We start from the raw sequence: 10,676 nt of genomic DNA on the forward strand, positions 1-10,676 counted from the left end.
GGGATGCTGCCGCCGCTGCGCAGCCTCCAGAGGGCTTTCAGGCAGCGAGGGCAGGCAACAACAACAACAAAAACCCGGCCACCTTGAAAGCCCTCCATACGGCTCAGTGGAATTACACCATCCTTTTGTGTGGTAGAAGTTTTAGGCCCCTAGGTGGGCATTCCTGGTTTGAAAACCTGGCTGGAATCCGACTAATGTCAGTTCTGCCTCTGGGAATGCCTCTAGTCTCCCCCCACTGATGCTGACAGCTAGGTTTAGTCCAGCACAGCTCTTCAGGGGGCAGGAATTTCCAGGTTGGATACTGCTGAGTTTTGTGGTGCCTGCCCACCTCCCAGTTTTCCCCCCATAAGCATGCAGAGTGGCAAACATGATGGCATAGCTGCACACCAGCTCCATAAGCCTATTTACACCTCCCTTTTGGATTGGGTTTGAGCAGCCTGAAGTGGCCGGGGATAGCACAGCTGCTGTGCTGCCCTCCTCCCGAGAGCTTTCAAATGGCACAGGAAGGCAGGGAAAACGTTTAAAAAACCACCCAAAAGCCTTCCACAGGCCTAAATGGACTTATGGCACCCTTTTGGATGGTGTAAGTCCAAGAGCTGGGGTGCCCTGCTCTGGGCCCTCAGCCCCACCCCCTACAGTGGCATTGCTCAGCAGTGGCCCTGAGTTCCAGGGAGACTGGACACCTGCGCATCCGCTCCCACCACCAGTAAGCTGCTTCTTACATGGTGGAGGGGGCAAATGTGCTGATGCAAGGTCATGCCGCTCCTCCAATTTATTTTGTTTCCCTCTCCCCCCCCCCCCAGATGAGGCTGTTAAACTTATTTTAATCTACATATGCTTTGTTTAAAACATTTCTTTCTTAAATTTTTCCCTTTTTACTTTCATTGCTGAGCCTCCTGCTATATATGTTTAAAAGGCATTCCATTTTTCCTGACATCCCTACAGGATGTTAAACTTGCCCTAACACCATATTCTGCAAATTTGTTTTTCCATTCTTCTAGAGTTGGGCATTTGTCTGGTCTCCACTTGCTTTAAATAATATTCTTGCTTTTCACTTGCTGCAAATAATATTCTTGTTACCGTGTATTTGAATAATTCATTATTAATTTTCAGCATATTGCTTGATCATATATTTAGTAACATACTCTTAGGGCCCTAATTGTTGATAAACCCCTTCTCCCCACTCCCAAAGCTAGAAATCAAATATTGACTTTAGGAATACCCCAACAGCAGACATCCATGCCATGTCACCACTTCGAAACATTGTTTATTCAGAAGCTTGATGTTGGAATAATGTCATCCTTATGCTCACACTAGTTGACCGGGGTGGTTTTTTTTTTGTTCCTACAAGAGACTGATTGCAATATAACAAAATAACTTGCACAGTTAATTGCCAAGTATAAAGTAGCCCATTGCTTGTGTTATTTCTGGTAGGTCCTATTGCGTACAATAGGTATTACAGCTGCAAACATTCCACTGTTCTGTTCAGAGAAGTATGATAATCAAGGAAGAATTATGCCACTTAATGCATATGTGCTTGATTTCTACAAACATGGATCTTTAAAAGCAATGGCACAGGATAACAGGTAGGTGATTAGCTTCCATCACTATTTGTAATCAAGAGGCTAGGAGTACATACAACGAATATCATCTTTACTCATGTTTAACAGCCATGTTTCAGTAAGATATTAGTGTCTTTACAGACACAACTGTTATATGTCCAAGATTCAGAGGCTCACAGTGAATGCATATGGGTTCTGAAGAGATGGCATTTTGATTTCTTTCCTCCATTTTTTACTCACAGCTCCAATTGAAATTTTGTTAAAGGCAAAAACTTTTTTACCAAAACATGTTTTAAAATATTTTTGTTGAATAATAATGTTAATGCCAGTTCAATCATATATGTATTAACTGAACAACAAAAAGTATATAAAACTTACCTTTGCAACTTTTTTTAAAGCCTGCATGGAGACGCTTACTATTTGCTGAGAGACTTTGCCCTTGCTGTTAAAGCAATCAGGTATGTAAAGTATAGCAATACTGGACTTACAATGAAGTTGTTGATTCCCTCTAGAACAAGATAAAATGTCAGCATCTTGATTTTGCCACACTTCAAGAAATAATTGTTTCCTATCCCTATTGTTTAAAATTCATTGTTAGTTTTAATAATTAAAATCAGTTCTGCCAAACCACCCACCACCGCAGGCATTCATTGTGATACCCAAACAGTGAGGAATCCAGGTGACATAGGTCTGTGAAAATTATTCTAATTCTCTTTTTGACATTACCACCCATAACATAGTTGAAGTATTTGATCAAGATTTACCAAGAGTTGAAGCCAGACTAACAGAATTATCAAATCAGAAGACATAATTTGGAAAACAGAGCCTGAATTCTAGTTTGTCAAAAAAGAAACTGGAGCTGGCATTATAGTTATTGACTTCACAATCTCAGTTGCCGTAAAAGTGTTACATTTCCAACCCAGTCAAAAACCAGGAGGCAGATCTCACAAGAAGAAGGAAATAAGGGAGATGACCAAAAGGGATAATATTGTAATACTGGGTGACTTCAGCTGCCCTTTTGGTGACTGGGCAAATGTATGCTTGAATGTCATAGAAACACACTTTCTAGAGATCATAAATGACTGTCTGTTGGAGTAGTTGCACAGACTTATCTAGATGTTTAGCAACTCCAAATTTGGTTCTGAGCAGGGCTCAAGACCTGTGTGAGAAGTAAATGTTGCACCAGTTGGGAACAGTGACCATGAAGCTATTGAGTTTACCATAATATGTCAATAAAAAGTTGCCCTGAAGTCCAGAATAACTTGATTTCAAAAAGTGGAACTTTTGCGAAAACAAGGGAACTAGTCAGAAGTAGAGTCGTGCATTTAAATATGCTAAACTGAAAAAACTGAAAAATATCAGCTTTTTGATATTTCTCATTTTAAAAAATACTGCAATTCAAATAGAGCAGAAAAGCTGAAGCATGTTTTTTCTGGCTTTTTGATTTTCTCATGGCCCTTCTAAGGACACAGGGAACATTTAAAACAAATTAAGTAACATTTGAATCTCATTTGTAAGGCTGGCAATTGGGCTTTACATTTAATCCTCACGCAGCTTTTAAACTTGCTTTAACTTAAGAACATAAGAACATAAGAACAAGCCAGCTGGATCAGACCAAAGTCCATCTAGTCCAGCTCTCTGCTACTTGCAGTGGCCCACCAGGTGCCTTTGGGAGCTCACATGTACGATGTGAACGCAATGGCCTTCTGTGGCTGTTGCTCCCGATCACCTGGTCTGTTAAGGCATTTGCAATCTCAGATCAAGGAGGATCAAGATTGGTAGCCATAAATCGACTTCTCCTCCATAAATCTGTCCAAGCCCCTTTTAAAGCTATCCAGGTTAGTGGCCATCACCACCTCCTGTGGCAGCATATTCCAAACACCAATCACACGTTGCGTGAAGAAGCGTTTCCTTTTATTAGTCCTAATTCTTCCCCCCAGCATTTTCAATGAATGCCCCCTGGTTCTAGTATTGTGAGAAAGAGAGAAAAATTTCTCTCTGTCCACATTTTCTACCCCATGCATAATTTTGTCGACTTCAATCCTTATCCCCCCTCAGCCGCCTCCTCTCCAAACTAAAGAGTCCCAAGCGCTGCAGCCTCTCCTCATAGGGAAGGTGCTCCAGTCCCTCAATCATCCTTATTTGCCCTTCTCTGCGCTTTTTCAATCTCCTCAATATCGCTTTTTTGAGATGCGGTGACCAGAACTGGACCTGAAAGATACTCAGAATCTTGATTAGCACCACTGCTTTATATAAAGGGCATGACAATCTTTGCGGTTTTATTATCAATTCCTTTTCTAATGATCCCCAGCATAGAGAGTTTGCCTTTTTCACAGCTGCCATGCATTGAGTTGACATTCCCATGGAACTATCAACTAAGGCGCCCTAAATCCCTTTCCTGGTCTGTGACTGATAGCACTGACCCCTGTAGGCATGTATGTGAAGTTTGGATTTTTTTGCCCCTATGTGCATCCACTTTACATTTTGCTACGGTGAACTGCATTTGCCATTTCTGAGCCCACTCACCCTAATTTATCAAGGTCCGCTTGGAGCTCTTACTTGATCCTTTGTGGTTCTCACCACCCTACATAATTTGGTATCATCTGCAAGCTTAGCCACTGCGCTACCCACCCCTACTTCCAGGTCATTTATGAATAGGTTAAAGAGCACTGAAGGGTCCCAAAAGCGGATCCTTGGGGGTTCACTCCCGACATCTCTCCATTGTGAGAATTTCCCGGCTACACCCACTCTTTGTTTCCTGTTTCTCAACCAGTTTTTAATCCATAGGAGGACTTCCCCTCTTATTCCTTCATTGCTGAGTTTTCTCACAGTCTCTGGTGAGGAACTTTGTCAAAAGCCTTTTGGAAATCCAAGTAGACAATGTCCACCGGTTCACCCCTGTCCACATGCCTGTTTACACCCTCAAAGAACTCTAGTGGGTTTGCGGGACATGGGATTTTGCCTCTGCAAAAGCCATGCTGGCTCTTTCTCAGCAGGTCTTGCTTTTCTACATGTTTTATAATTTTATCTTTAATGATAGATTCTACTAATTTACCAGGAACAGATGTCAGAGCTGACTGGCCTGTAATTTCCCGGAGTCCCCCCTAGATCCTTTCTTAAAGATTAGTGTGACGGTAGCAATACCATCTTCCAGTCTTCAGGGATGGAGCCTGATTTCAGAAGATAAGGTGCATATTAAAGTGAAAAGATCAGCAATTTCATGCTTGAGCTCTTTAAGAACTCTTAGGTGAATACAATCTGGGCCAGAGGGATTTAGTAACATTTAGTTTATCAATGGCTGCCAGAACTTCTTCCTTATCTTCCACTATCTTAAGCTAGTTCCTCGGATTAAGCCTCCTAAGAAGCTTGGTTCAGGTGCAGAAGATGTTCCTCACCTCCTCTTAGGTGAAGACAGATGCAAAGAATTCGCATTCAGCTTCTCTACAATCGCCCAGCCATCTTTTAGCACACCCGTTGTTCCTTTGTCATCCTAACGGGCCTACCGCTTCCCTTGCTGGCTTCCTGCTTTTTGATGTGCTTGAAGAACTGTTTGTTGCTGGTCTTGATGTTACGCAGCCATGTCGTTCCCTCATAATCCCTTTGCCTCCCTTACAGCTAACTTGCTTCTCTTTTGCCCACCATTTTGTGATTTCCCTCTCGCATATTCTTCATCAGTCAAACTGGACTTCCATTTTCTAAAAGACATTTTCTTTTTTCTGATCATTTCCTCAACCTCTCTTGTTAACCATGGTGGCTTTCTTTTTTGGACTGGGTGCTGCCTTTTCTAACCCATGTGGAACACACATTCAAGCTGAGCTTTTTTATAACTGTGTTTTTTTAAATAACCTCCAAGCATCCTGTGGACAGTTTTGACTCTCTTGAAGTTTTCCCTTTCCAGCTTCCCCTCGCGCACTATCCCCTCATGCTTTGAGAAATTTCACCCTTTCTGTGAAGGCAAATGTAACTACATTAGTAGTTGCCACTTGTTTTCGCATGCTGAGATACTGAATCTGACAGCATTGTGGTGGCTGTTCCCTATCGGCTCCAACAACAACACTGACTTCCTGCACCAGGTCCCTGGGTCCCACATAGAATTAGATCTAGGATCACCTCTCCCCTGGTTGGTTTCCACAGCCATCTGCTCTAAGCCACCAGTCATTTAAGCATATCAGGAATGCTCTCTCCTTACCTACTTGGGCCTGAACATGCATTTCTCCAGTTTATATGGGGATAGTTAAAATCACACCCATTACCACTACATTTTTGTTTTTGTTGGCCCAATTTCTTTTTTTCCATCTCAGAATCCTCTTGTGCACTTTGGTCTGGGGCGATAATATATTCCTAATATTAGAAAGGCTGTCCTTCACACCTGGTATTGATATCCCACAGTGATTCTGTAGGGGAACCAGCTCCCCACTGCATTGTCTATTTTATGTGATACTATGCTCTCTCTTTGATGTAAAGGAGCAACTCCACCTCCAATGCGCCCTGTCTAATATCCCTTCCTATAGAGCCTGGTAGCCTGGTATAACAGCATCCCACTGGTTCTCCCTCATTTCCACCATGTCTCTGTAATGCCCACTATATCAAAGTCCTCCTTCAAAAGAAACTCTCAGTACTCTAGCTCCCCCCATTTTACGATTGAGATGCTTCTACCATATTTAGCATAGAGACACCTGTATACCCTGTCTCTGTCCTTAACACTGGGATTTATATTGCTTTCACCCTCAAGTCTTTTTTGTAGACACTATCCCTTGGCACATGCACATTGCTATGTGTTCACCAGCTTGTATGTGGTTGATTTAGAAGAAAAACCCTCCCTCTCTCTGTCTGCATCCTCCGCTTGGAGATACTGTAATTCCGAGACCCGGGAAGTCACGCCTCAGCTCCTGTCGGCTTTCCCCAGTGATCAGTTTAAAAAGCTGTTCTGCCACCACCTTTTAATGTTGAGCACCAACTTAAATGCCTGGATTTTCCCTCTTTGGATTTAAGATGAAGCCCATCCCGTTTGTACAGGCCTGCCTTGTCCCAAAAGGTTCCCCAGTTCCTGACAAAATCCTGAAACCCTCTGCCTTACACCACCTTCTCATCCCGCGCATTTGAGACCCTGTATCTCAAGCACTTGCCTATGCTCGCCTTCTGCAAATTTAGGAGCGGGTAGCATTTCGGAGGAATCACCACCTTGGAGGTCCTGGACTTCCAACCTGTTTCCATAGCAGCCTAAATTTGAAAACTTCCAGGAACCTCCCGGCTGCATTTCCCAATGTGGATTGGTGCCTTGATGTGGACCACAACTGCTGACTCCACCCCAGCACTGTCTAAAAGCCCTATCTAGAGCGAGGCGTGACATCCACCCAACCTTACGCACCAGGCAGGCAAGAGTCCGCCCATCGCGGTCATCCGCGCCTCCTCCCACAAACCCAACTCTCTACATTTCTAATGATCGAGATCACCCACTACAAGGGAGCCCCCCACCTCCCCGAGGGGGTATCCTCAGATCTTGCTTGAGAGGATAGCTGATCACCAGTTAAGGAAGGGATCCCCATCTAAAGGGAGACATCTTCCCCCACCTCAGACTGGCACCCTCCGTCCCCAAGACTAGCTTCATTCTCCATGACATCTGAGAGAGATGTCACTGCTTGGGAAGTGGGACCCGGCTGTTAAGCCCCTGAAAGCCCTCGATCTGTCACCCTCTCTGCCTCTTTCCAGCTTCTCAGGTCTGCCACCTTGGCTTCAAGAGAGAGCACCGCGTTCCTTGAGTTGCCAGGAGCTCATTACAGCGAGGGGCACACCCGACTTCTGTCCTAGTGGCAGATAGTCATACATGTGACACTCAGTGCAAAACACTGGAAAGCCCCCCTCCTCCCCCCTCCCACTGGCTTTCTGCCTTCATATCTGATTTGTTTTAGATGTATTTAAATATTAAGCTTTTAGTCAGTGCCCCTGGAGCTATCTGCGGCGTACTATCCTGTCAAAATATGTCGCTGCTTATTAATTAAAAAACAAAAAAAATTAAATTAAAATTGCCACATGGTTCCAGAGACTGAACTAAAGCCCACCTCACTTAGGACAAAGAGGAACAAAGAGATGAACTACTGTTAAGCCCTGTTAAGCCCCACCTTCCAGATTCCAGCAGCCTTAGCTAACAGGAGCCTTAAGAAGGAGAAAAAGAGAGATAGCCCTGTTCACAAAATACACTGTTTTTTTACAAAGCTGTGGCTTTGAGAGAAAAGCCCTCAAAGGAATGAAAGACACCAGCAGGTCCACTCTGCTCTTCCTGGCCAAAGTCTTCTTCCCACTGCTGCTTCTCCTCTCTGCTGGTTCCAGAGGACTGAACTAAAGCCCCACCTCTCAGGACAAAAGCCCCACCTCTTAGGACAAAGGAGTAACAAGAGATGAACTCTGTTAACCCCTGTTAAGCCCCACCTTCCAGATTCAGCAGCCTTAGCTCACAGGAGCCTTACAAGGAGAAAAAGAGATAACCCCTGTTAAAATACACTGTTTTAAAAGCTGTGGCTTTGAGAAAACCCTCCAAAATGAACACCAGCAGGTCACTCTGCTCTTCCTGGCCAAGTCTTCTTCCCACTGCTGCTACTCCTCTCTGCTGGTTCCAGAGAAACTTGTGCTCTGCTGGGCTTCTAAGTAGGTTCTTCTGGGCTAGCAAAGGTGCCTGCTCTTTCCTGGACTGCTCTGGAAGGAACAGTCTTTTGGTCCCCTTTTCTTGCCCTTTGGCTGGTTTCCAGGGCAACAGGAGAGAGGGTTAGGGTTGGGGGGAAGATATCTTGAAGAGACAAGTAGGAGAACTTGCCGGAGCTTTCCTATTTGGCCGATGTCTTCAATCAATTTTACATTGCATTTTTGCTAGGCTGCTACACTCCTAATATAGTTTGCAACAATCTATAGAGGGTAGAGGGTAGAAGTGGGGGCAAAAAGAATGACCAAAAGTATTCTAAGCTAGAGACAATACTGCTCTTTGGTCAGTCACAGAAGGTGTTTCTTGCCTGGATTTCTTTGGATTTTTTCCGTGCATGGCCAAAGAGCATAAAAAGGAGGTCTGGTTCCAGCAGATACCATTCCAGACCAATGTTTTGCTTGGAAGCCATTGTTTTCCGTTCCATCTACCTCACAAGGTGCCTGTTGTCAGGAGATAAATTGGTCCAACAGCCTTAGACTTATCCCCCAAATCAATTAGCCTATATCCGCCTTAGACTTATCCCCCAAATCAATTAACCTATATCAATCTTAAGAAGCAAAGTCTCATGTTTTATTAATTTGAATGCAAATAGATAATCATATAGTAGGTATTGTCGAAGGCTTTCACGGCCAGAATCACTTGGGTGCTGTGTGGTTTCCGGGCTGTATGGCCGTGTTCTAGCAGCATTCTCTCCTGACGTTTCGCCTGCATCTGTGGCTGGCATCTTCAGAGGATCATTTTCCGTGTGTCTTGGAACAATTTCTCCCCGTAGAGATGTTCAATGTATTGTCGAAGGCTTTCAGATCCTCTGAAGATGCCAGCCACAGATGCAGGCGAAACGTCAGGAGAGAATGCTGCTAGAACATGGCCATACAGCCCGGAAACCCTTAATAACAGCACCTGTCTATAGTAGGTGTTTTTCACCATGGGAATGGGTTTAGGGGGTTTCCAGCATTTCCTTGCCTCAGTCTCTTGGCAGCAACCAGATCCTCTGAAGATGCCAGCCACAGATGCAGGCGAAACGTCAGGAGAGAATGCTGCTAGAATACGGCCATACAGCCCGGAAACCACACAGCACCCATATAGTAGGTGTTTTTCACCATGGGAATGGGTTTAGGGGGTTTCCAGCATTTCCTTGCCTCAGTCTCTTGGCAGCAACCAATTTGTGCTACTGGGAGTTTTGTGATGAAAGGGTTATTTTAAAGCTTCAGAAACAAACTAAAACAAACTAAAAAGTGTGTTTTAGCATAACAGTTGTCTAATCAGTAGGAGTTGAGATGATCACATACTTCCTCAAACGAATACTATTGGACCAAGCTTTTCTCCTAGAAATCCAGCTGCATACTACATTTTAAATTATAGTATTTCTTGCAAAGGATAGCCTTTTCCACCTTCACTGAAGTTGTATCATCATCATAGACCACTACAACCTACATAAGATAGACCACAGCTGCCTGGCATTTTGCTGGCGCAAAATGGTGGGTATATATCAGGAATTAGTTTAGATCATATAGCATTTAAGCAATGTAGGAAAAATTGGGCCAGCACACTATGACCACATTTCAAACTTTTCATTAGGATCATAGTATAAATGTTTTGCTTTCAAAATGTTTAATATTTGGGATGTTGTGTGGTTTCCAGGCTGTATGACCGTGTTTTAGTAACATTGTCTCCTGACGTTTTGCCTTCATCTGTGGCTGGCATCTCCAGAGGTCCATATTTAATATTTGCTGTTTCGTTTGTTTTCCAGTGTTTCTTTGCGCGAACTTTGTGACAACGAGGATGATAATGTTGTACAAGCATTTGAACAACTAAGTAAAGAATACTGGAACAAATTGGACAAAGTATAAAGGAAAAGGCTTGCTCTGTTGAACATGTCCATATAGAAAGGCCAAGGGACTAAATTACTAGCTGTGGTATGATTAGCATGATAAATGTACAAAATATACTTTTGGATAGGCCACAATAGTAGATTACTTCTGCCTAAAGGACAGATCTTAATCTTTGTACTTTATCTTTTAATTTTTGTATTTTATTCTAATCTTTGTAACTTGTGTCATTAAAAGTTATCTGTATCTACTGCCTAAAGGACCAGTGGCTGTCCTTTCTTGTAAGTGGAAATAAATCAAAGCACTACAACTCATCACTGTTATAATGCCAATAAAAGGTATTTGGATTCAGACTCATCACTGTCTTTTCCAACCTGTCCTGCACCACTTCTATCCACAAGAATCTTTTTACTCCTGATGCCCTCTCATTTGCACTCTCATTTGGAAACTAAAGGGGTAAGTTCAACCAGCTTTTCTGCTATTAAAAAAAAGGAATCATCACTTTTGATAAAATAAAATCCAACTGGGGCCTGCCTGGACAAAAGTTACATGGATGTGTAAGAAACAATCTGGACAAAGTTGGTGAAGCAG

At 43.3% G+C, this 10,676-nt stretch overlaps 1 protein-coding gene across 1 annotated transcript in view; it reads left to right on the forward strand.

The window, feature by feature from the left end:
- DDX60 (DExD/H-box helicase 60) overlaps positions 1-10,442 on the forward strand; it is a 114,780-nt gene extending 104,338 nt beyond the window's left edge. The window contains exons 34-37 of the mRNA XM_048508734.1: positions 1,435-1,586; positions 1,961-2,020; positions 10,007-10,174; positions 10,221-10,442. Of these exons, the coding sequence (XP_048364691.1) occupies positions 1,435-1,586; positions 1,961-2,020; positions 10,007-10,106 (312 nt within the window). The 3' untranslated portion in view covers positions 10,107-10,174; positions 10,221-10,442. The remainder of the gene's footprint in view (positions 1-1,434; positions 1,587-1,960; positions 2,021-10,006; positions 10,175-10,220) is intronic.
- Positions 10,443-10,676: the final 234 nt, after the last annotated feature.

Source organism: Sphaerodactylus townsendi, linkage group LG10 (assembly GCF_021028975.2).
Source record: "Sphaerodactylus townsendi isolate TG3544 linkage group LG10, MPM_Stown_v2.3, whole genome shotgun sequence".
Lineage (NCBI taxonomy): Eukaryota > Metazoa > Chordata > Lepidosauria > Squamata > Sphaerodactylidae > Sphaerodactylus > Sphaerodactylus townsendi.